At 57.6% G+C, this 25,330-nt stretch overlaps 2 protein-coding genes across 5 annotated transcripts in view; both read right to left on the bottom strand.

Moving 5' to 3' along the window:
• Positions 1-408: 408 nt before the first annotated feature.
• ELF3 (E74 like ETS transcription factor 3) lies at positions 409-5,219 on the bottom strand. Its single transcript, XM_027665775.1, has 9 exons — positions 5,110-5,219; positions 4,215-4,383; positions 3,396-3,617; positions 3,084-3,167; positions 2,871-2,990; positions 2,659-2,748; positions 1,934-2,050; positions 1,590-1,785; positions 409-1,461 (listed from the first exon to the last, which is right to left on the bottom strand). Exons 2-9 carry the CDS (start codon positions 4,375-4,377, stop codon positions 1,341-1,343), a joined length of 1,113 nt encoding a protein of 370 aa, XP_027521576.1. The 5' UTR covers positions 4,378-4,383; positions 5,110-5,219; the 3' UTR covers positions 409-1,340.
• An 8,953-nt stretch (positions 5,220-14,172) lies between these two features.
• KIF21B (kinesin family member 21B) overlaps positions 14,173-25,330 on the bottom strand; it is a 40,830-nt gene continuing 29,672 nt past the window's right edge. The window contains exons 28-35 of one of the 4 annotated variants that reach the window (XM_027665750.1): positions 25,002-25,040; positions 22,737-22,873; positions 22,302-22,482; positions 20,595-20,759; positions 19,925-20,042; positions 19,054-19,224; positions 18,414-18,613; positions 14,173-17,163 (exon numbers count right to left, since the gene is read on the bottom strand). In XM_027665750.1, coding sequence (XP_027521551.1) covers positions 17,109-17,163; positions 18,414-18,613; positions 19,054-19,224; positions 19,925-20,042; positions 20,595-20,759; positions 22,302-22,482; positions 22,737-22,873; positions 25,002-25,040 — 1,066 coding nt within the window. In that variant the 3' untranslated portion in view covers positions 14,173-17,108. The other 3 variants (XM_027665748.1, XM_027665751.1, XM_027665749.1) reach the window with 3 other exon arrangements.

The following is a 25,330-nucleotide window of genomic DNA, read 5'->3' as shown; positions in this document are numbered from 1 at the left end:
GGCCGGGGATAGTAATGGAGAGAGCTGAGAGATGCCCTCCCCAGATCACCCAAGACTTTGCTTCCCATCAGGCTGTGACTGGCAAACTCTAGTTTGCAGCAGTCCAGGAAAGGTGAGTGCCAGGGCTACAGTTCTGAAGGGTCAAGGTTTAGGGACCTGTGTAAGATGCTCCTGCATGGCTTTGAGCCAAGGCTTCCACATCTCACTCCCAGCAGCCTGGGACAAACTCCCCTCAGCCTGAGGAAGACCCTGTGACCCTGTGCCAGGATGACCAGGACAATCCAGCAGTCAGGACACGGTGGCAGACAGTGTTCTTGCCATGGGACAACCCAGATAACACAAGCCTGGTCCCTACCAGCTCTTTAAGAAAAACAAGAAAAATGACAGGTAGGTACAAATAAACCCAACAAACCAAAAATTTATTCATGTTATGTTCCCATTTGAAAAGGAGGAAACCACATGCACCTTGCAGGTTGGGCTGGCATCCCCCTCTGTGGCGGGCACAGCACCAGTCTGTGCCCCGTGACATCACTTCAGTCCAGCTGAGCATCACCACCTACCACCACACACCTGTGTGCCCCACACTGCACACTCTCACACAGGAACATCTCACTTATGAAAAAATATATCTGTACATTCACTCTGTGCTATTTTTGGCGTCTTACATAAATTAGATGCTACTTCTAGGGGAAAAGGCCTGTTTCTAGACAGAGGTAGCCAGACTGGAGGTATGGCCCTGCTTGATCCTGTCCTCTCCCCACTGAGGGCTCTCTGGGGCCAGGTGAAGCTCCACAACGTTCCCATCTTCTCTCAGCAGGTGCCACACTGAGAAGCTGCTACAGAGGGGGCCTCACCCAACCCACGTGGAGCAAATAGGACGAGGGGCACCTTTGGCACAGCGCAAGGAGAGGGAGGACCCCACAGCTGGGACGATGTCTGTCCAGTCACAGGTGACACAGAGGTGCTGCCCCTCTGCCCAGGCAGGAGACAGGTGACAGCAGGAGACCTGCTGGGCTCTCACGGTGGGACCAGCTGCTGCTTGAACTTCTCTTCCCCTTTGCATCTGTTCAGGCTTTGAAACAGGCACAGTCCCTGTGGCTCCGAAGCAGAGGTACAAAACCAGCAAGGGAAGTCACGGTTTACAATAACCTACTGGAGCCAAAAATATTGGCTCTAAACACCTCAGTGCTGGCAGTCACCAGCACACACGAGCATGCCCATGCAAGGGTCGGAGTTCCACACACTGCACGGAGCAGCAGCTTCCAGGTACAGCTGCAGGTAAAGTTTCCTGCCAAGGAGCCCCCCAAGGGGTTCATCAGACCCTGGCTCATCCAGGACTCCTACAGCTCCTTGTTCCTGTTGAGCACCTCCTCCTCCTTCCAGCCACTGGAATTCTTCCCAAATTTGTACACCAGCCGCCGCCCATCGACTCTCTCCAGGATCTCTCGTTTGTAGTAATATCTGCAGGAGGTGGAGGTGGAATCAAGGCTCTGGATGCAGCCCCACGTGCTGGGGGGATTAGGCTGAGCCCTGGTGGGGCTGACCCAGCCCTTTGGGGCAGGTCCCCCAGGACAGGGGAGGGAACTCACCGCATGGCTCTGCTCAGCTTCTCGTAGGTCATGCTGCTGTTCTTCTTTTTCTGGCCCCAGAGCTGAGCCACCGCTTCCGAGCGCAGGAACTTGAAGACCCCTTCCCGCCGGTCCTCCCACTTCATCAGCCCCTCATTCAGCTCGGGGTGGATCAGGATGTCCCGGATGAACTCCCACAGATGGGTACCTCTTGGGGCTGAAAGAGGAGAGTGAGCTGTAGAGGAGGGAAGGTCCTGCACTTTGGATCTCCCTAAATGGAGACATGGACCTTCCTCCCATCATCCCAAATGGAGCCAAGCAGAGGGAGGCACAGTCCAAGCTCCCAGGCCAGAGGGTTCACGTACAGTGCTTGCCCTTCCGGTTCTCCAGGCAGTCTCTGCTCTCCTTGCTGAGTTTTCGGGGCCGTCCCCGTTTCCGCTTGCCGTGTTTGCTGTCCCCTTTCTTGCTGCTTGTGAAGTCATCTGTGCACACAGAGAGGGGCACACGTCAGGTTGGGCAGGGCATGCCAGGATACAGCCCCCTCCTTTGGCACAGGGATGTGCTCCTCAGCAGCAGAAGCACAGGGGAGAGCTGGTTCAGGGAGGGGAGAGACAGGAGGGACTGCACCCTCTTTTCAGGTCCAGGTAGTAGGGAAGTAGTCTCTGAGAGCAAGGTCTCCTCATTCCCTCCAGCCTCATCCCACCCTCATCTGTGACACCATGCTTAGGGCAGCATGCTGTTCCTTCCCCAAGCCCTACTGCTGCTTTGCATTCCTGCTATTCCCAGTATCATCACTAGCTGGGATCAATACTGAACACTGATTTGCATGCCCAGGATCTCTGGCTGCAGCCTTCACTCACCTGCCTTCCCACTAGAATCACTGCCCAGCTATCCCAGCCCTGCCCAGAGCCTGCACCATCACCCTGCTCAATGGAGAGAAACAGAAGCAGAGTACTCAGGGAAAGAGACCCTTCCCTCCCTTCCCAGTGTGAGGATAGGTGTTCAGGTGTTGTTCCTGTTGGCCAGGTGGGATATGCAGAAAGGTCCCAGCCCTCCCCTCCCAGCTCCTGTCAGGAAGCAAACAACTCACCGTCAGGGAAGAGCTTTGCTTCTGCAGCGTCGAGGTCGAGGTCACTTCCACCGGAGTCCTGAGAGTTGGGGCTGTGGGACATCACAGGCCCTGAGAGGCAAAGGAACAGGGCTCAGACCACCTGCTGCTGGCATCTGGAGGTGTTTCCCCTGCCACCTCCTCCACCATCAGACTTCTGGAAGACCCAAATCCACCTCTGGCAGAATACTGACCTGAAACATCAGAGCTGCCTGGGGACATGGCACCAGGCAAGCAGGTGAAGTCTGTGGATAGGAAAGGGTTTGTGGGCTTCATGTCCTCCAGGGAGTCCTTGGCACAGGGATTTCCTAGCTCTGGAAGGGGTAGAGAAGGGAATAAGGGGTTAGCCTTGCTGCTGTCAGCACATGGTCTCTGAGGAGAAGGCTTGGCCAGGGCCCCTCTCTTACCCGGAGGGATGGGGTCCAGAAAGGTCTGGGAAGTCGTATCCTCTTTTTCCAACAAGTCAATGATCCAGTTCAGCTCGTCAGAGGCTGTGGGGGTGGAGGACTGGGATTAGTGAGGCCTGTTCTGCATGGAGGGCAGTGGCACATACTGGGAGCTGAGCACAGCCCTGCCTGGACTCTGATCTGTGCCCCCATATCCCCGCACACAGCCTTTGCAGTGCCTGGGAAGCAGAGGATCCTGGGCTAGTGGGGGTCTCTCAGTCTCATGCTTTGAGCTGCCAGGCCTGGGCATGAAGGAGACCTTGGGACACTCACTGATCTCGTGCAGGCGGTCGTAGAGCTCATCCCCCAGGGGCCCAAAGATGAGGCGCATCTGGTCCCTGGTGCAGTGGCAGAGCGCGTGCCCGTCCATGTTGCAGCAGGAGAAGTCAATGGAGCTGGCATCGTACTTGTTCTTCTCCACGTGGTAGCTGATCCACTCTAGCACCTGCACCTTGGTCCAGAAGTACGGGAGCTCACTGAACCACTCGGGCTTGTCTGCAAGGGATGGAGAGTGGAACTTAGGGCAGGGTGGCTGTGCCAGTGCCATGTGCGGGCTGCCGGTGGCCACTGGGCACGGTCCAGTGGCAATCTTGTGGGATGCAGCAGGCCTTGCACTTGAAGGGCTGTGGGACTAAAGGGTCCTTAGCGCCCTGCCCTGAAGACAGCGATGACCCCACACTCTCCCCTGCGCTGGTTTTGGTGCCATTCACCCTGTTCATGCTGAGATCTACCCTGCTCTGCTGGTGTGCTCCCCACACCTCCCCCAGCACCATCCCATAATGGTCCCCCATCACCAGGACTGTACTGCCAAACTGCTCCTGGTGAGCCCCAGCAGCCTCTGCTGTGCTGGGGTAGGGGGACTGTGGTTCCCCCATCACCTGTATTAACCAGGTGTGCTCCCAGCAGCCGTGCCTTGTGCCACCCAGGGTCTCCTGCCACAGCCCTTTGGCCTTTCCATGGGGAAACTGCAGTATGGTGGAAGCTGCTGATCTGTCCCAGTGGGAGAAAGACCTTGCAGTGCTCTTCCCAGCCAGTGGCACTGCCTCGAGTGCCAGGTCCCTGGTGCTGCCACTGCCACTCCCCTGGTCCTACCTGTGCTCTGTGCTGGGGGCTGGCTGCTGGGGAGGCTAAGCCCCAGGCTGCTGTCCTCCCCGAGGTGTCCCAGCATGTCCAAGGTTGGCTGCACCTCCTCTGGTTGGTACATGGCGCTGATGTAGTTAGAGAAGATGTTGCTGATCTCACAAGATCCTGCCATCGAGCTCTGTGCCGAGAGATGACAGTGAGCCCCGGCCCCACGGAGGCGGGAGGACCCAGGCCTGCGGCACCCCGGGACAGGGCTGGGTGAGGTCGGGCTGTCCCTCCCTCCACCCATCGTCACCTCTCAGGTCACTTCTGCCAGAAACATCCACCCAGCACCTGCCAGCTGGGGCCTGACTCACCACCTCCTCGGGGGCCGGGAGAGAGGGAGGCTGAGCCGGAGCAAACCGGGGACGTGGCGTCACCCTGCTTTGCAAAGAGCCCTGTCCCCAGCAGCCCGGCCTCGCCCCGCCGGCAGCCAGCGTGAGCGGACAGCGAGTGGCTGTCAGAGCTCGGTGTGGCACAGCCCCTCCGTGGGGACGGGCACTCGGCCCCGCACGCTCCCGAGCCCCATGGCACAGCCGGCTGCCCCGCTGCTGGGGCTCCAGTGCCAGCGGCTCCAGTCCTCTCGACCAGTCGCAAGAAGCACATCCCAGTAACTCTGAAGCCAGAGGGGGACCAAGCCCCTGCCCGGCCCTCGTAAAAGAGCCAAGTCTTGCTGTTGGCTGGGGGCCGGAGGGCACCCGCTGTCCCCACAAAGGGCTGGCAGCTGCGGTGGGAGAGCAGGCGTGGAGCAAGAAAAGACCAAGCGCTTCCCCCGGCGAGAGCGAAGATGCGCAGGGAGGGGAGCAAAGCGTCTGTCCTGGGCTGGGGGACGTCAACAGGCCTCGGCCAAAAATAGCTTTGGTACCTTCTGCGATGGCAAACCCCGGAGCTGCGGCTAATCCAGAGAGGAACACGGGGAGTCGGAGCCCTGCCTGGCCGCTAGCCACTGCTTATGAGCCCCGGGAGGCTGGTGCCGATGGGCAAGCCCTGCCCTCGTCTCTGCTTTTATAGCTTGGGCGGCGTAACAATCTGGCAGCCTGAGGGGAATTCCAGCCCCAAACGTTCATGCTCCCAGATCCAGGTGATTTGCATAATAGCACAGGGTCCCAGCCCTGTGCTGCCTTGCCGGGAAAGCTGGGTTGGCCAGTTTAATCATTGTCAGAGCCCGTGCCCCGCCGGTGCCCAGAGTTTCACCCACACTGGCTTCACGGGCTCTTTTCTCTGCTGCCGTTTGCCCTGCCCGTGTTTGTTTGCTCACAGCAGCAGGTTCACTCAGCTCCCGCAGCCAAAAACATCCCTGGAGCCAGAGCTGGCCCTGGGGGCTGCAAATCCCTGCCTGGGGCTCTGCCCGCGGCAAAGGGGCCGCAACGCTGCCCCAGGCAGCCACAGGGTGTGGGTGCCCGGGTGGGCAGCCCAGCCCTTGCACTCAGCAGGTCTGTGTGGGGGTGCTTGGCCATGCCTGGAGCACGGGCTTGGGATGGCACTGGCACAGCTTCTCCCAGAGCAGGAAGAGAGACCCTGTGACCAAGTGGGACACATGCTGGGATGAGATTCAGGTGGGGATGGAGCAGAGACGGGGTGGGCACCTGAGAATTGCTGCTCTGTCTGTCAGAATGGGTTGATTTTGCCTGGGAAAGGTCTAGGACAGGCTGCAGAGCTCTGATGGCCCATTTCCTGCCAATTCACAGGTGCCTGGCACAGGTAGACCCTTACACCAGGGACATGTGCCAAGGGGCAAGGCAGAATTGTGGGATGCATTTGGAGAATTACCTTGGTGGCTTGTGCCCCTCTGGCCCTTGGGCCCTCTCGAGGTACATTCCTGCTGGTTTTAGCCCCATGCTGGCAGGGGGGACTCAGGCCAGTCCCAGCCAACAGCTTGGCACCCCTTTGCCCAGTGCTGGTACTTTGCTGAGCTAGCCACGTCCATGCCACATGCAGGCTGAGGCAAACCTGGGCACTGTGGGCAGACCCTGGCATCTCACAGCCACCTCTGGCTCTTTGTCACTTCAAACTGGCAGCTGGCAGCAAACCACCTCCTGTGTCACAGTGACAGGCTGTTGCAAACGTGGATGCTCTGCCTTGGCATATGGACAAGCAAGGGCAGGGTGGCTCATGTCCCGTCCCCCTTGTCACATCCCCTGGCCCTGGGGCAGGCAGGGCCAGCGTGCCAGCCAGGAGGCACCAGGTCACGCCAGCTGATCACCTGCCCCAGCTTCATTCCTCTGCAGCACAGTCACGAGTGCTGGGTGCTGCCAGGCCCTTTTGTTTCCTTGGGCACAGCATCCCACAGGGACGTCCCCATGCCTGGGAGCAGCCCCTGCCATCGCTGCCACGGGGCAAGCCAAGACCACCAGGGAAAGCAGACAGGGCCTGAACCTGCATCCAGCCAAGGGCTGAGCCTGGGGCTCCTCCATGCCCGGGCCTGGGCTGCCAGTGCCTGTGGTTGGAAACCTGCCACTGGGGAAGCTTTTTCCATCCATCGTTGCAATGCAGGTGCCCTTGGAGCAGGGTGGGACATGCCAGCACTGTGCCCTGCCCTGGGCCACAGACTAAGGGCTGATGGGGAGGGCATGTGGCACTTGGGAGTCTCCTGCCCGAGCCATGTGCAGCCCAATCCCTGGCTCTCCCCATCCCAGGAGATCTGATGGGTGCCTGACAGAGCTGTCTGGCATGGACCACACTGAGCATCCCCTTTCCCAGGTCTCCTTTCCCTGTAGACCCACAGCAACACTCAGGGAAGCATCGTGGTCAGTCCATGCACCTGGGCTATGCCACTGACGGGAGAGGTGCCCTCAGTGGGTGACACCCTCAGCCCTTGCCGTGTGCCCAGCATGTTGGGAGCCCTCCAGGTCTTCTGGTGCTCATGTCCCACCTTCCTTCCCTTGGGTTTGGGAATCAGGAGGCCAGTGGACCTGAGCAATCCTCCCCAACCCCCTGCAGATACTCTCCAGCTTTCCTGCCCAGAGAACTGCCCTTCTTTCCCCTCTGTCCACTGATGTGCCACACGACCTGGGCCCTGTAATGGGCCATGGGGAGATCACTGTGGGCAACACTCCCTGGAGATGCTGATGCACTGTGCTGGGGGCTTGAGAGGTCATAAGCCTCTCCTGAGGCATCCTCATGCCTTCCCCAGAACCACAGGGTGCCACAAGGAGCAGGATGGTGCCCATGGGACCCTCCTCTGCTGAGGAGCAGCTGCAGCACTGGTGGGCTCAGGGCAACTCCTCCTTGAGCATGAGGATGGGTGGCAGAGGGCTGCCACCACCTCATGGCCAGAGCTGGTAGCTCCCAGGGGAGCTACCCTTGTTGTCCCCTTGCTGCTAGTCCAAGCTCCCAGGGCACCTTCAGGCATGTGGGGTACATGTCAGAGGGTGCTGCCTGCCCAGGCTTGGCATCTTGCTGCAACAAGGGAGAGGTGGCTGTAGGTGTGAAGTGACAGAGTGACATGAGGACTGGCAGGAAAAGGTGTCTGTGGTGCCGTGCATGGCTGAGGCACCAGGTGGGAAGGGGATGCTATGATGTCACCTGCCCTGCCAGGGGTAGTTGGGACCATGACACCCCCACGTTTCTTGACCAAGGATGCTGTTTGCCCTGGCAGAACCATGGTGGCTGTGGGTACGGAGGATCACGCCGAGGTGACAGCCATGGCACAGGCTGAGGGTGAAGCAGGGCATGGTGCTGGGGGCTGGGCTGGCTCTGGGCACTGCCACCCCCAGGGACACCTCAGGGCCGGCCCAGCATCACTCAGGACCAACACTGGTCCAGGGCTGGAGCAGAAAGTTTTCAGGGTGGGAGGTGCCCCACGCGGGGAGCGGGGGTGTGTGTGGGAGGAACTGCATCCGGGGGGTCAGTGTGGGCACAGCCCCGGGGCTGGCGACTGCCGCTCGGCTGCTCTGTCTGACCAGCTCAACCAGGGATAGCCGGCTGGAAAAGAGAAAGTGGAGGCTGCAGGAGCTGAGCCCGGTCCTGCGGGGTTGGAGGTACAGTTTGCTGCCCCCACCTCCCCACCCTGCAGCAGGTTGGCTGCCCGGTGTCCTGGGGGGCAAAAGCTGGTGCCATAGCACCGGTCACCTCCGGTGGCTCAGCAGGCACCGCACAGTGGCACCGTGTCACACACACCCCTTGCATATCCCCCTGACTGCATCTCCCACTGGCCGGGTCAGCGGCGCCCCCACCCCCCAACATCTCCCTCAACATACCCCTCCGGCAGGACCCTGCGTCGCCCCCAGCATCCCTCCCCACCCCTCACCCTGCATCCCCCCCAGAATCCCTCCTCAACCCCTGCATCACCCCCGACGTCTCCCCCAACCCCCGGCCCTGCATCGCCCGCACTGTCGCGGTTCCCCCGCTCCCCGGGCCGTGGTCCCGCAGCCACCGCTGCCCTCTGCCGTCGGCCCCGTGCCACCGCTCCCCTCGGCAGCCTCTGTCCCCCGAGAGCCTTCTCTCACCTTGGCATCCCATCCACCACGAGCTCCGTCCCCCAGGAGCACCTTCCCGCAGTGCCAGGGTCCTGCCCGCCGGGGGACCTGGGTACCCCTCAGGGCGGGGGGTTGACGCGATGCTGCAGGGTCAGGGATGCTCTGACTTCTGCAGGGGTTGGCTGTCACGCTGGGTTGGGGCTGCCTGGTTGGAGCCCTCCTCCTGCTCCTCCTCGCCAGGAGTAGAGCCAGCCGGGTTTGGTCCGGGCTTCCTCCACCTCAGCCCCTGAATTCTGCCCCAGCAAGGTCAGTTGTGCCCCATCTGCCTGAGGACCTGGTGCCTGGAAGGATCCACGTCACCTTCGAATCATGGAATCGTTGAAGTTGGAAAAGCCCTCTAAGATCATCAAGTCCAACCCCAGCACTAAACCATGCCCCCAAGTGCCACATCCACATGTCTTCTGAACACTTCCAGGGATGGTGACTCCACCACTGCCCTGGGCAGCCTGGGCCAGTGCCTGAGCACCCTTTTGGTGAAGAAATTTTCTCTAATATCCAACCTGAACCTCTCCTGGTACAACTTGAGGCTGTTTCCTCTTGTCCAACCTTCTCCCAACACATGGGATTATAGAATCACAGAATGGTTTGAGTTGGAAGGGACCTTTAGGAGCCACCAAGTCCAATCCCCTGTCATGGGGCAGGGACACCTTCCACTCTATCTGGCAGGGCCAGAAGGGCTGCAGCCACAGTCCCCTCCACCTCTGTCCCACTCCTTGGGCCAGGCACATGGGGATAGGAGGAGATGAGGGCTCCCAGGTATGTTCTTCTCTGCCTCAAAGCAACCTCTCTTCTCCATCCCTTCATCTCAGAACATTTTATTTGCAAAGACAAAAAGGCAAAGAACAAACACAGCCATTGAAAAACGTACAGCAGGAGACCGCAATAACTTACACTATTTACAGGAACACACCAAGGTATAAAACACACGCACACACCTCGTGCTCTGACAGACCCAGACCGGGGCTGGGTTGCACAACCCCCCAGAGACACCACCAGCCTTCACAGCAGTTGGCCTCTGGAAACAGCTCTGAGTGAGAAAAGGCATCTGCTATTGTGCTCCTTGTGCAGCAGGAAGGGTGGCGGAGCAGGCGACACGGTGCTGCAGCTCCCCAGCCTTGTGTGGGGCTGGATGGGGGGTCCCAGGCCAGGTGGAGCAGTTGGCAGGGACCAGGGCAGAGCTGTGATGGATGAGGGCACACGCCCTGGGGCAGGAGGAAGGCAGAGGGTTGTATTTTCCTGGGGGTTCGGGTCTGTGCTGGGCTCCCTCTCAGTTACAGGTGAGCACCATGCAGCACCTGGAGGGGCCGGGAGTTCCCTTCCCTCCCCAGGAGGGTGAAGGGGGGCTCAGGAGGGCGTGCAGACTGCAGGACAGAGTGAAGTTCCAGTGAGCTGCTGAAAAGCAAGTTGGAACCCTGTGCTCCACAGGGATCGTACCTGGACCCTGTTCAGCGTAGGGCAGGGGAACTGGGATGGGATGGGGCACTGGGAGAGCACCCTGGGAGGCAGGCACTGGTTTGGCAGCACCAAGGCAGGAGGCAGTATCTGAGACCCCAAAGCAGCTGTGCTCAGAGATGGGGAGAAACAATGTACCTGGGGGGGACAGGATGGGACCCCAGAGCTCCTGTCACAGCTGGCCAGCCCATCCTGTGCCATGGGGGCTGTAGGAGCCAGAAAGGAGACAGTGCTCAGGCTCCCACGGGGGCTCACAGTGGTTTGGGGATCCAGTGCTTTTGGGCTCCTGAGTCTTGTCCACCCCTGTTGTGCAAAGCTCAGCTCTGGGGCAGCCCTGCATCCCCCACAGAGCCTGGAGCCGACCTCTGCATGCTGGGGGTGAGGAGACCCCTGGTGCAAGAGTCAGGCCCTGGGGACAAAACCATAACCCAGAAATTTGAGGAAGGACTGCAGGTATGATCACATGCTTGGCACAAACCAAGGCACCCAAGGGTGAAGAGAACGAGGTGCATGGTGCGAAGGCAGCTCCAAAATGTCCCTGCCCTGAAGGGGCTGTCAGAGAGGCTCAGGGATCACCAGAGGGGACTTCAGTTGTGCAGCAGGGCAAGCCCTGAGCCCCAGAGAGCAGCCAGCAAAGGGATGGAACAGCTCACCCGTGGCCACTGGCAAGCAAAGAGCCCTCATTCCAGCCCACCTCCTTCTCGGCTGTCCCAGCCCACGGCCCAAATCTGAGCTCTGAAGGACCAGAGTCCAAGGGGCCACCCCTCCTAACCCACCTGCATGTGGGGACCTTGTGCTTTAGTGTTTGGGCAGACCTGCCCCCCGAACTGACAGTGTGGCTCAGAGCTTCCCAAACCTCACTGTGCCAGGGGATTGAGGTCCAGCCCAGAGCAGGAGGCAAGCTGAGGGCTCCAGGGCTACCCTCGTTTATGTTCAGTGCCTGGAACTGGACCCAAACTCAACTACGTTTTGGGAGTGGAAAGTCAAATATCACACACCAGAATCAGCTTCTCACAGACCACTCCCAGCCTGAGCAAGGGTTTTAACAGCACCCAGTTCCTGCTGCCATACAGCTGCAGCAGGCTCTGGAAAATGGGGGCTAGGACCAGCCCATTCCAGCAATATGCTTTGCAGGGACATTTCCCAGACAAGGACTTCCCTGCATCCACAGAGAATATCCGTGAGAGCAGAGGCAGGAATGTGGGCTGAGCTGAACCTTCCAGAGGTTCCTTTCCACCCTTCCAAGGGCAAGATGGACCACTCCTAGGCTGCCAATCAACCCAATAATGAACAGCAACACTCCCAGGCCTCAGTCCAAACATCCCACCAGCAATGGGAGCAAAATCTCAGTGTTGCAACTAGGCTGGGAAATCCCACTGCCAAAGGTGGGAGCTGGCAGTGCAGGGGAGCAGGAATCCCACTGCCAAAGGTGGGAGCTGGCAGAGCAGGGGAGCAGGAATCCCACTGCTAAAGGTGGGAGCTGGCAGTGCAGGGGAACAGGAATCCCACTGCCAAGGTAGGAGCTGGCAGAGCAGGGGAGCAGGACACTGGTCCTGCTGCCCTGCCCAGGAGGAGGCAGGTAGGGGGACACAGGGGGCGGCTCAGACATGCAGGAAGGTGGGAGTGAGGCCACGTGTCCCCAGGATGAATTCAAGTGTCAAAACCATAACAATAACAATAATAAAGAGGAAAAAAATCTCCCCACCCCATCCCCAGTACGAAACCCAAGGACGACAGCACCCAGCTTGCACCGTGAGGTAGCTAAACCAGATCAACACCCCAGAAACGCTCTCCTGCATGGGAAACATCACCCCACACAGGCACTAAGACATACACACACACATACACACACACAGAGATGGGATCACAGTCACCCCTGCCCTTGTTCTGGTCAGGACAGGGTGAATTTTCGCAGTAGCCAGGAGGGGGCATAGCCAGGACCCTGAGGTTATTTTAAACCACCTCATGTTGTCTCTTCCAGCTGCGGTAGCAGGCTAAGCTCTTAGGTGAGCATTTTGCATGTGAATCGCTCTCTTTTGTACACTTCTGTTATTAATATTGTTGCTGTTACTGTTTGTTTTCTTATCTCACTGCTGTTTGGAGTAAATTGTTCTTATTTCAACCTATCGTCTTTACCCTGGAGCGGTGCATGGTTTTAGTGGGAGTACTAAATTGGAGAACACCAATCCTATTTGGCACCCAAGGTGGGGCTCAAAGGGTTGAGATAACAGCAGATCTGCTCAGAACAGGTTGGAATCAAATTGGATCTAAGCATTGCTGTACTGGGGACAGAGCCATTGGTCACAATGTTGCTTGGTCTGTTCATGTGGGTGTGGTACCTAACCCTGCATAAATTCCCCTATGTGCGCCTCCAGGTGCTGTTTTTCAGAGCAAGGAGAGGGATCAGAATTGCTTTGTTGATGTAGTGTGGGAATATCAGTTTATGACATGATAACATCAAGAGCAATGAAGGTCATTTGGGATGTGTTTTCAATGTTACTCTCCTACTCTTACCTTTGGGAGTCCATTAATAACAGTACCCAGCCTGTGGGGGGATGGGGGGGCAGGGGAGGATGATTTTCCCCAGCCTTTCACCCCCTTTTACTCCTTCAGGCCTGTTACAACAGCTTTTGAGACTTTTGAATTCCCTTTGGATGTTAAGGAAAGCATGTTCCTGTTGCTAAGCCTGCCAGGTCTCCTCAGTGCAGCCTACACTGTGTTTAGAACCAAGAGATTTCTAGAAAGGTTATTCAGAGATCTGCCCCAAGGAGGGGTAGTCATGAGTGGCATGGAAGTGGGAGAAAAATGGGACAGTTTTGGGGAAAATTCTCTGCTCCAATGGTTTGGAAGTTCACCCCTGAACAACTACAGGACCCTAATAAAGTAACAGAATATTCTGCAAGGAGAATGCTGTGGCAACTCCAGGGAGAAGCAACTCATTGCTGCGTGCTGGGCCCTGGCTGCTATTTTGTCAGACACTGCTTGTCACCAGACAGCACCCTGAGGGGGAGGAGGAGGAAAACAGAGCAACAGGCACCATGGCCACTCAAACTACAGCTGAACCAGAGGAACAATCCATGCTGGTAACAGTCACCCCTGTACAGAACAAGAAATCCAAGATCAAATCAGTTTGCATAGTGAGGGATGAAGAGAAGGAGGGCCCTCAGAACAGGAGGAAGAGGCAGGGCCAGAGATGATCACCCGATCCCCATCTCGGTGAGCTGCAAGATGTCTGAAAAGGTTTCAGCTGTCACCAGGAGAGCCCCTGCATGAAACTAGAGAGTAGTGAAGTCAAGAAGCTGGGATCCCTGTGCTGGGATGTGGGCATTGACCAGGGAATTGGGAAGAGGACAGAAACTCTCAGCCTCTGGAGGCAACTGTCAAGTGTGAGGGAAAGGTGTTCTCTCAAGGATGATCCAACAGTGCACCGAGACAAGTGGAACACACAAAGAAAGGTATCCAGTGCCTGAGAGAAGTAGCTGTGCTGGAGCTAATCCACAGGGATTCAAATAAAAAGCAGGCCCCGGTAGACCCAGAGGAGGTCCAGTGCACACAATCCATGGGGCAGAAGTTTGTACGGGGTGCACCATCATTGTACACCAACTCGTTGGCATTGATGTCAGTGAAAGAAGGAGAACAAACAGTGCCTCAGTCACTAGCTGACTCCAGCAATATGAAGATCATCTTTTTTCCTCCCTACTGACCTGCAACTCCGCTGTGGAAAGACTGTCCAAGACTGTGGACAGACTTGAGCAAGTTATAGAGTAAATGTCTGACGCCCTGCCAGTGTGGATCAGTCTCTGCTGTTGGGAGCAAGTGCCCCCCTGCTCCAGAGAGGGGGGACACACCATGAGATAACCTGTGGTTTTACCTACATGACCACAGAGAGGTGAGGAAATGGGATGGAAAACCCACCTCTGCCCCAGCAGCAGGGGTACACGAGTCGAGAGGAAGAACAACCATCACAGAAATTCTTCAAGGATAAATACCACTCCACTTTCCAGTCTTTTGTCTTCTCAGACAGAAGAGGAGGGTTGATGTTACTTCCCATCCTCTTGAAGGGACCTCCAGTTCATATTTACAAGAAGTGAGCAACGAGTATTTGTGACCAAGACTAGAGGGGCCTCCAGCCAGGTGGAGGAAAGGGGCAGTCGGATCTGCTGGACTGTGTGGATGTGGTGGCACATCAGACCCACAAGAGTATAAGGCTTTAGTGCCCAGTGCACAATGCACCCTGATGCCACTGAGATATGTAGGGGCAGAATCCATTTCTTCTCTTCCAGGGAGAAGGGGCCTCTTCTGGTCAAGGTCACATGGCTGGGGGTCAGGTCAGGGGCTCCATGGTGAACATTTTTTTATTAATATTTTTGTTGTTACTGTTTGTTTTCTTCTCTCATTGCTGTTTTTCAGTAAATTGTTGTTATCTCAACCCATGATCTTTACCTTTTGTGCCTCCAGTTCTCCTCTCCAGTCCACAGCAGGGGACTGGGAGGGGGAGGAGCCATGCATGGTTTTAGTGGGAGTACTAAATTGGAGAAAATCATCCCTAAACCACAACACCCCTCGCTTCAAAGACCCCCCACCTTGGGATGCCAGTGCTGCAGTATGAGCTCCCTCCCTCCACAGGCAGCAGGAGCCTTGAAGCCCCTCAACACACTGCAAGGACTGCAAGGGATGCTCAGCACATCCAGGACTGGCCACTCAGCCCTGGAGCATTAAACAGGCACCTGTAGCCTGCACATGGGAAGAAACTGGTGGTGAAAAGCAAGGCAGGTCCGACCCTAGGCCCCCCAGAGCTCCCCTTCAGCAGGAGCAGCAGGAGATTTCAGGGCAGGCACTGGCAGATCTCAGTGCAGACAGACATCAATGCACATGTGACAGCTGGCTACAGCCAAACACACCCCACCATACACACACCCCCCCCGGCCAAGCAAAGGTTAAACCAGCTGAGGAATGAGCAGGGAAATCCTCTCCAAGACAGGCTTGGGGGGGGGGTGACACATCCTCCAGACCCCCATGTCTGTGCGTTCCTGGGTGGCTGAGGTGCCCCAGACATTTCTGGCTGTGCCCCCAGTTCCACAGGTCCCACAGGCTCCTCACCTCAATACACTCATCAGTCCTGGCTATGCAGGGCTCAGCCAAAATCACAGGGGACCAGTGACTGTCCTGGGCAGGGTCATACACACACATGCCATACGCCCTCCAACAAGGCAAGCCAGTAGGATGGAATTTTCCCCCCAAAAGGCAACCCCTCCCCCATCAATTCAACAGAGATGCTCCTGTCTTTCACGATGCAGAGGAATTCCCATTCTCCAGCCAGAATACGTAAAACAAGGGCTGATAGCAAATGACCTGGGGTTGGTCCAGGTGTCACCATGGCTGGAGAGAGCAGAGGGGAAATGGTCTGTGCTTTATAGGGCAGGTCCTGGAACCCTTGGCCTCCAAGATCCCAGTTCAGTGCTGGTGGGATCACATGGAGAAATCCTTAAATTTGAGTTCAAGTGCTGCTTCTTCTGTGACAAAGGGGAAAGGAGAGCATGTGAGGCAGCACCCATCCTGGAGCCTCCTCGGCCACCCCATGAGAGCTCTGCGTGGCCCAGGGCAGGACAGAGCAGGGGATGGTCCAACGGGCCAAAGGAGAGATGGAGGGAAGCTCCAGTGTGAGACCAGGGCCTTGCCAGCCCCTGGAACAGGAGAGAGAGAGGAAGGAGGCTGGAGAAGGTGCATCCTCGGGGAAACACTCCTGGAGGGAGCTCCCAGCCCCTCATGGAGATGGGATTGTGCATCTGCTGCAGGATTGTCCTTCGAGCGCAGGGAGAGTCAGGGGACTTGTGCGAGACCAGTGTGTGCAACCCCTTCCTTACTCTCCTCCTGGCACAGTAGATTCCAGCTGCTCCAGGCCTTGCTGGGCCCTCTCCATTCCCAGATCCATGGAAGCCAGCAGGCCCAACCTAAGCTAGCTCCAACCCAGGCAGAGGGCCGAGGGCAGAGCCCAGGGGAAGGACAGACAGGCCACCGCAGTGGGGTTGACAAATCCAGCCTTGGCTGTTTTGCCCTGTAACCTCCATTCTTGCTTCATTTCTCCACCTCGAGGGAGTTAATGTGCTGCAGGAACACACCACAAACCCGTGCTGGGGGTCACAGTGTCCAGAGCAGGGCTGAGCAGCCCATCCCTCCCCACTGCAGAGCAGGGTGGGCACGTGGGGAAGAGCCCAGAGCCATGGGGCAGTTGTGGTGACAGCTGGGGTTTGAAGAACTTCGAAGGGAACTGCAGCAGGTTTGTCTGGAAGTTGCCTGACAGAGATCTTTCCAGGCTTGCTGTGTCTCCCAAGATGGGACATGGCAAAGGAGCTCAGAGGTGCCCACCTCCAACTGCAGGGGACAGGTACACAGAGGATGGGGAAGAATAGGAGTACCAGGAAATCCTTCTGCAGCCCCCACAGCAGAGGTGTCCCACGAGTAATGGCTCCAGAGAAGCACCCTCTGTACTTGTGTCCTGGCCAGCAGACACCAAATGTCCTCGTGGTTGTGGAGAAGGACTCCTGCAGGAACCAGCCCCAGAGCAGCACATCACAGCAGAGGCCACACAAGCCCACAGTGGCAGGAGGGAACTGGGTGTCTCCAAGAAGGAGCCAAGGAGCTCTGACCCCCAGAAGTCCTTACAGCAGGATGGGTGAGAGGAGAGATGAAATATTTCCTGGTCACCGGAGAACCACTGAGAAACCTCAGCAGGAGGGAAGGTGGAGCTGTCAGTGCCCCACAGGAGCTGCCAGTGCTCAAAGTATCACATGAGGCATCATCCACCCCGTTGGGTCAGGCACAAAGAAATCCCTGTGCTGGGTTGAGTGCTCCTGTAGATGACCGAGTCCTAATAGCAGGGGGAGGCACCCTGACCTTCACCCTGCTCCCAAGCCTTCCAGTCTTTCTGCAGTTCCTAGTTTGACCCCGCGGGCAACCTCCTCCCACTCCAGAGCTTCACTGTCAAGTCGCTGAGGAACAAAGGTGAGAGGGACAGCATGACCCAGGGGTTGGGGCAGGAGCCCCGCAGACGCTGCACGGAGGACCACGAGGGGACATGCTCCCCTCCCCACCCACGGCAGCATGCAGCCCCCAGAACTTCCAGGCCCTTTTCCCTTGGCAGGAGGTTGCCCAATGCACTTTGGGGAGCGGGCAAGGCCCAATGGGGCTCAGCCCACTGGCAGCAGGTGGGGACAAAGGGAAATGGTGACCTCCAGGGCTGACCCCACACCATGACTCCTGCCCCCCTTGGTCCCAGCAGTGATGTCCAGGGAGCTGCTCTGCTCAGTCCCCCCGGGGCACGGGCTGATTTGGGGGTGGCTGCTGATTCCCAACCCACTATCCATGCAAAGGTGTGGGCAGGCCACGGCTTCCACAGAGTTGCCACAGTGAATGTGGGCACTTGGCAACGAAAAAAAAACCAAAAAGCAAATGAAACCAAGGCAGGGGGTATGGCTGGGACAAGGGGACAAGTCCCTTCTACCAAAGACTTATCAAGTGGGGAAAAACGCAGAATAGTTTCATACCGTGAAGAAGCAGCTCAGACCAGAGAGAAAGGGGGGAAAAAAGAGAGAGAAGAGCAAAACTGACAGTGAGAGGGACAGGGGGAGGGAGAGATGGAGAGAAAAGGGAAGGAGAGACAGAAGAAGAGCACATGAGCAAGAGAGTCAAAGAGCAGGAGGGTCAAGGCAGACTAGTAGCACGGCCCTTTATGGCAAGGACGCGTCGTGGAAGGCAAGGGGTGAGCCCAGGCACGTAATTCCATAACTTTACCCGGCAGTCGCTGTGGCACAGATGGGAGGTGGGGAGGAGGAGAGACAGAGAGAGACAGAGAAAAAGGAAGGGAAAAAAGGGACATGGTCGAAAAGAGGGTATCAGAGTCTTGCTGCCAAAGAGCTCCCCAAGAGCAGCAGAGGATGCCCAGCCCCGGGGGAGAGGGGTCCCTGCATGGGGGGTAACCCAGGGCGTCACCAGAGAGTGGGCAGGGGATGGCTGGGGACAGCTCTTGTCACCGTGGTGGGCAGGCCGTGCCATGGGCAGGCTAAAGTGGGCAAGAGGAGATGAAGGCGTGGAGGGACTAGAAAGCTGTGAGACTCTCCCCTTCCCTCCCTCCCCGCTCCCTGTTCACCCAGCACACACCCACCCAGGCCCAGGGGTGACAGCTCAACCCCAGGGTCTCCCCCTTCCCAGGGGCTGTGGGAGCAGAAAGCCTGAGGCTCACCTGGAGGCAGTGAAGATGTGCTTTGAGTTGGTGCAGATGGCATTGATGGGGCTGTCATGCCCCTTGATCTCCCCGACTGGGGTGAAGGTGTCCACGTTCCAGACTTTGATGACACCTCCTCGGCAGGCGCTCAGCACCATGGGGCGGCCGGGGATGAAGGCCAGGGCACAGACCCAGTCTTTGTGGGCATTGGGGATTTGCTGTAGGTAGGGGCACAGAGCAGAGGTCGTGACCAACCTCAGCTGCAGCACCACCAGCAGCCTCACACACCCAACCTGGTCAGCCTGGTCCTCAGTGGCACCCTGGGATTGTGGGACTGGTGATGCCCAGTTAGGAGCCAAGGGGATGGACTCAAAAGTCAGGGCTTGGTTTCTCCCCTGGGCCGGAGACAACCATCCTGAACTCAGAGGGGAACACAACCCCCCACACTACAGCTGACGCTGAGCCTGTCTGTGGGGGAGCTGGCAATCCCGAGTGCCCTCACCCACGCCCAGCCCAGCATCAGGAATGTCCTCCCTGGTGAGCTCCATGCAGGACACTGGCACTACATCCCTGGACAAGGGTCCCTCCCCCAGACCCCAGCAGCAACATTCCTCTGCCCCACATCACTACAGAACTGGTGCTGTGCTCCCCTCCAGACCTGGGTAAGTTCCTGCTGCTCCAGATCCCACTTCTTAATGCCGTTGTCCCTGGAGCCACTGAAGAGGACATCTCCCTGGATGGCCAGGCACTCGATGCCATCGTAGTGAGGGGGCTCAAAGTTGTGAGTTGGGCCAATGTTGCCCACCATGCCCTCCGTGATCTCAAACACCTGGGGAAGAGCAGGGGGTAACAGACCACAGATGGCACTGGGCACAGAGCTGGCCCTCTCCCGGGGACCTCTGTGTTCTAAGCTCAGGGCACCCAGAATGGTGCTGGGAAGGGGAGTGGGCATTGCCAGCTTGAGGCTCTTTGGGGCTGAGGGTCCTACCACCACCAGAGAAGATCTGTCACCAGGGACAGCACTACTCTGTTGCATTTTACTCCTGGTGAGCGTTTACACTCCCCATAAGCCAAGTTGACAGCTGAGTGGGATCCTGTCTCACTCACCATCTCACCATCCCTGCTCACTTGCCTGGTGCCAGTTCTAATTCAACTTGCTAAAACCTGAAATGAAGGGACAGGCTCCTGCTGTGCTGGAGCTGTGACCAAGTGGGCACAAAGCATCTATATCAGGCAGGGGGGGAGAATTGAGCAGAACAGGGTGAGCTGCTCATCTGGGTCAACCATCACAGGCCAGTCCCAGCCACAGAGTCTGAGGGACAAGAGAAATGCAAATCCTTCTCAGAAGGTGCATTGTGGACCAAGCAAAAGGCAAGATTTGGGAAGAGGATATAAGTGAAAACCTCATATTCAGAGGCAAAACCAGAATCTGGGCTCAGCTTTCAAAAGGAGAGAAGAGACCTCAGGGGTTGCCAACATCTGGGCTTCCCTACAGGACATGGGGTGCTGATCCCCAAGGAAGAGAGTACCTTGACGTAGTGATCTTTGGAACCTGTGACCACCAGGTCGTGGTTGCTCGCTGTCTGGTTCACTGTGAGACACATCACGGGCCCGATGTGGCCGCTCAGCTTTCCCACAGGCTGCAACCTGGGTTCAAGGGCACAGGTCAGCCCCCTCCTGGGTGCTGGAGCTCCTCCAAAGGGCCCTCCCAGGCAGAGACCACCCACCCCCCAGCCAGCACTGGAGCCCCACAGGAGGGGTTGTTCCCTTCGGGGGATAGTGGGCAGGGAGATCTCATTCCCAGTGATGCTGGGGAAGGAAGGCAGTCTGGGGGTGTGCCAACATCTGGCTACACAGCCTGAGAGTGTGACAACATCTGGCTGCAGAGCCCAGGCTGAAGCACAGGGTGTGCAGCTCAGTACCCAATAGGCAGGTAGGAGGGCAAGGGCAAAACCAGGGGATAGTGCTGCTCATCCCTCTTGTCTTCCCCCTTTCTCCTGAGCTCTGCCCAGTGCACAGACAAAGCCCCCACCCCAAGTAGCTCCAGTGCTGCTCATCACTCCTCAGGTCTCATAGGAAAGGGTCCTGAAATTCCTTATTCCAGTCAACTTCCATTACTAAAAAGGCTTTCACTTTTCCCAGGGGGATAATTTCAGGCAGCCACAGGATGTCCTGCCCAGCTCTCAGCACCCCCCTCACCTGCTCAGCTCCCAGATGCGGACGGAGTTCCCGGCGGCGGCGTAGAGCGTGGTGCCTGTGGGGTTGAGGGCGATCTGGTTGATCTGGTGCTCCCCCTGCACGCTGGTGACTGTGCGGGTGGTGGTCCCAGCACAGGCATCCCCAGAGATCACCTGCCCAGAAGATCTAAAGAGGGGAGAGAGGTCAAGGGGGGAGGATGAGTGGAGATCAGAGGCACTGAGGAACTGTCCCCCTGGCCACAATGAGACCAACAGGAGCTCTGTCCCCCAGACCAGTGCCCAGCCTGCAGAGGCAGCCAAGGATGTCGGGTCTGTGCATGACACAGAGCATGGGGCCCTGGTTTCCATCTGAGGGCCATTCTGCTCTCCTCCCATTCCTTTCTGCTTCACACAGGAAGAGCTGGTGAGTGCTGGCATCCAGCATAGGGAAGCAGAGGTCTTGACCTCTGCACCAAGGGGAAAGCACCTTCAGGCCAAGGCAGATGAGCTGAGGCTGGACAGAGAAAGGAGCTCTGGGCCAGAGTGAGTGGGTAACTGGCCCACCATACTCTCCCCTAATGTTTGAGCCCTACTTCAAGCTGGCAGCCACAGCTACAGCCTGCTCCATGCTCCTTTCTGGTCCTCAAACTCCTCACAGAGATCTGAGTTCCCCACTGGAGAGCTTGAGATTTACCCAGCCACGATGCTGTTGGGGCTGTGTCTCCCCTCTGGAGCTGCTGGCTCTCCTGGCCACTCTCAGAGTAGCTGCAAAACCTCTTCAAAGCTCTTGACCCTTAACAAGGGAAAGTACTGGATTCTGCACCTGGGATGGGGCAACCCTGGCTGTGTGTACAGACTGGGGAACAGGAGGCTGGAGAACAGCTGCAGGAAGGGACCTGGGGGTCCTGGTCAATGGAAAGTTGAATGTGATTCAGGAGGGCCAACCATGTCCTGGGTGGCATCAGGCAAAGCATCACTGGGTGAGGGAGGGGATTGTCCTGCTCTGCTCTGCACTGGGGTGGCCTCACTTCAAGTTCTGGGAGCAGTTTTGGGCACCACAATACAAAAAATCTAAGCCATTGGAGAGCGTCCAAAGGAGGATGGGGGTCTGGAGGGGAAGCCAAGGAATGGCTGAGGTCACTTGGTTTGTTCAGCTGGAGAAGAGACTAAGAGACTAAGAGGAGACCTCATTGTGGTCTTCAATATTCTCATGAGGGGCAGGTACCCATCTCTTCACTCTCATGACCAACGACAGGACTTGAGGAAACAGCTGGAGCAGAGTCAGGGGAGCTTTAGGCTGGATATCAGGAAGAGGTTTTTCACCCAGAGGGTGGTTGGGCACTGGAACAGGCTCCCCAGGGAAGTGGTCACAGCACCAAGCCTGAGTTCAAGAAGCATTTGGACAATGCTCTCAGGCACAGGGTGGGATTGTTGGGGTGTCCTGTGCAGGGCCGGGGGTTGGACTCAATGACCCTGATGGGTCCCTTCCAACTCAGCATATTCTATGATTCTGTGACCCTGAGTCTTCTCTGCAGAAGGTCCCCACGGGTTCTCCTCACCCCAAATTCTCCCACAACCTCCCTGTTCCCTAAGGAAGCAGCACTGCAAACTGGCACTAAAGGAGCTGTTACTTGGCCCTGTCCCCAACCCCTGTAGGTCCTGGGACTGGCTCCTGCAAGGCCAGAGATGCCCAGAGTGCCCCAGCTCTCCCAGAGCCGAGGGTACGTACGTGAGGGTGCGGATGCACCGGGCGGAGTCGCGGATGTCCCACACTTTGATGTACGACGTGGACACGGTGAACACCAGCCCCGTGTGGCTGCAGTACTTGATGGAAACCACGTTGTTTGGGTGACCCTTGAGGGAAGCGATTTCCTGGCCCGTCACCAGGTTCCACATTTTGCAGCTCCGGTCTGTGGGAGGAAGAACATTCCCGAGAGTGTCGGCGGGGGGGGTCTCCTCTGAGGAGACAACGTCTGTTCTGAGCATCTCCCCCCCACACAGGGCCAGAGGGAAAGAAGCCAACCAGCCCCTGCACTGGGGCAGGGCAGGGCTCAACGCTGAAGACAGGGACCATCCCTGCAGTGCCCAGCACTTCCCACATTCCCAATGCCAACCTGCTCCCACAGCATCCGCACCTTCCCTGCACCCTCTGCCCACCACTCACCTTTGGACCCCGTGAAGAGCAGCTCGTCGGTGGCGTCCAGGCAGAGCACAGGCTTGGTGTGTCCCTCTGCCACCGAGACACACTGCAGTGGGGCTGTCCGGGCATTCTTGGTGCCACCCACTGGGTTAATGATGCCCCTTCGTGGGAGAGAGAGAACAGGTACAGTGCAGGGCTGGAGAGGCACTGTGCCCACAGTCCCAGGGCATGGGAGAGCTGTCTCACACCAAAGCATCTTCCACTGCCCAGCTGAACCTGGCATGTCTGAGCCAAGGTCTTTGTAGGAAACCCCAGGAGTCTCCCCAGGGGCAGCCCCTTCCCACCTCTGCCCCAGCAATAGACTGGGAAAGGGGGAGGCTGCCCAGTGGCCTCTGCTCTCCCCCTAAACCTCTCGTGCCTGGGCAGCAGAGACTCAGGACAGGTCAGGAGACCCAGCTCACTGGTCCTAAGGTCCATTTTGGGACAAACTGGCCCCTCTCCAGCTGGAAGCTCTGCCGGGATAAATGTTTCAGGGTACCAATATCAGCACCCCAGTCTCTTGGGGGCCGTCAGCCTGCAGTTGGTGACATTTGGAGACAGGGCCCTGCTCCTTTACACAGACCACAAGGGTGACAAAGGGCAGCACCAGTTTCTGCACCCCACATCCCTGTCACAGTGGCTGTTCCTGCAACCACTACTAGCTTTGGGCAGGAGAACCTCCCCCTGCCAAAGCTGCCTCAAAGGGACACTGCTGCCTGTCCCAGGGGACACAGCACCTGCCAATCCCCTCTACTTCAGACATGCTGAGGGTGCTGAGGACCATCAGCCCAACCCTTCCATGTGTGACCCTCGGGACCCTGGTGTGCCTGGTCAGCAAGCACAGCCACCCACAGCCAAGGGACCCCAGGCTGGGCTGGTTTCTTCTTACAGGCAGGGAAACTGCAGTGTGGGGCTGGGGAAGGGCAAGGTCTGCGTTAGTCATGAGGATAAGCACAGGCTCATTAATTTGGGTTTGGGAATCACATGCACGTGATGGTTCTTCCTCAGCTCTGCCCTTACCAATGCCAACCCAACAGCCCTCCCCTGACTCCTGGTGCTTCCACCAGTCTCAAAGTGTCACTGAGTCCAAGGGGAAATCTTGACTGCGCGGGGTGAGATGTTTTGCACTGACTCTGTGTGTCTGCCTGACTAAAAAGCTGCCCAAAGTGACACAGCCCAGACTGGTCTGGTGACACTCCCCCAGCGACCGGGGGCCTGCAGGAGCTCAGGGCACAGGCAGAGTGAGGGGACACCCAGGTGCTGGAGAGCTGCTCACAGAATCATGGAATGGTTTGGGCTGGAAGGGACCCTAGACACCATCTCATTCCACCCCCCTGCCTCGGGCAGGGACACCTTCCACTAGACCAGGTTGCTTCAAGCCCCATCCAACCTGGTCTTGAACACTTTCTGGGATGAGGCAGCCACAGCTCCTCGGGGCAACCTGTGCCAGGGCCTCACCATCCTCACAGGAAGAATTTTTTCCTGATATATATTTTAAATCCCTCCTCTTTCAGTTTAAAACTGTTCCCCCTTGTCCTGTCACTATCTGCCCCTGTAAAAAGTCACTCTCCCTATTTTTTATAAGCCCCTTTAGGCACTGGAAGGCCACATGAGGCTGATGTTCCTTAAGGATGGGGGAAAGTTGGCCCTTGTGTTGGGAAACCTCCACAGGCAGGTGGGTGCATTGGGAGAAACCCAGGAGCACCTTAACCCCAAGGCTGAGCTCTGCACCACAATCTGACTGGATTCCTTTGGGAAAGAGATCAACTCTCCCCAACTCAGCACCAGGGAAGCACAACCAGGCACAGGGAGAACCTGAGATATTTGCCTGGAAGAAGCTTACACAAAGGACACACTGGAAGCACCCAGGGTCACTTGTCCCCTTCCCCCACCACCCCACTGTCCTGCTGGAGAGCTGGGGAAGGCATGGGACACGGTGGCCTCAGGCTGGCAAGAACCCATCAGAGATGGAGGAGAACATGCTGCCAACCCCAAACCAGCCAGTGCCCGCAGGTGAGCCCAGCGCCGTGTTTCCAAGGGCTGATCCAAGCAGGAATGGCTCTAACTTGCAACCAAGGGGACAACATCAGGCACCGGAGGTGGCATGCCAGGAGGGGACAGACACACGAGCTGGGAGTGGGGGAGAGCAGCAAGGTGCAGGCAGAGCATGTGGGGACAGGGAGAGCAGGCACCTGAGACAGAGAAAAGGAGGAGCGGAGGAAGGGATAATAAATAGAAAGTTGTCTATACCTCAGCACCTCCGAGACAGAGGAATCGCTGTCATCAGACCTAGGGGCAGAAAATTAGCAGGATTATGGGAGAGAAAACCCAGACTAGAGGAGGCAGCAGTGGAGTCAGAGGTGGAGGATTGTTATTGCATCCAAGCCAGTGTAGGATAGAGAGGAGGAGGGGAGAGAGGGAGAAAGAGAAGCACACATGGAGAACCAGGGGAGAGCAGAGGAGCAGAGGGCATGTGATGATCAGACAGCAGGTCTCCATCAGGGAACGCCGGCGCTGCTAACAGTGCCCGAGCTGAGGGCAGCACCCAACCTGGGGGAGGCTGGAGCAGCATTTGTGGG

Source organism: Corapipo altera, unplaced genomic scaffold (genome assembly GCF_003945725.1).
Source record: "Corapipo altera isolate COAL_440 unplaced genomic scaffold, ASM394572v1 202, whole genome shotgun sequence".
Classification (NCBI taxonomy): domain Eukaryota; kingdom Metazoa; phylum Chordata; class Aves; order Passeriformes; family Pipridae; genus Corapipo; species Corapipo altera.
This window is presented reverse-complemented; position numbering and strand designations above follow the sequence as displayed.

What these genes read in the sequence shown, in the direction of transcription:
- ELF3 (XM_027665775.1), bottom strand. Translation starts at nt 4,377, where the DNA reads ATGGCAGGATCTTGTGAGATCAGCAACATCTTCTCTAACTACATCAGC. An exon ending in CGACCGCCTGCACGAGATCA is followed by an intron (nt 3,168 to 3,395) that starts GTGAGTGTCCCA and finishes CCACCCCCACAG; the next exon opens with CCTCTGACGAGCTGAACTGG. An exon ending in GAACCGGAAGGGCAAGCACT is followed by an intron (nt 1,786 to 1,933) that starts GTACGTGAACCC and finishes CTCCTCTTTCAG; the next exon opens with CCCCAAGAGGTACCCATCTG.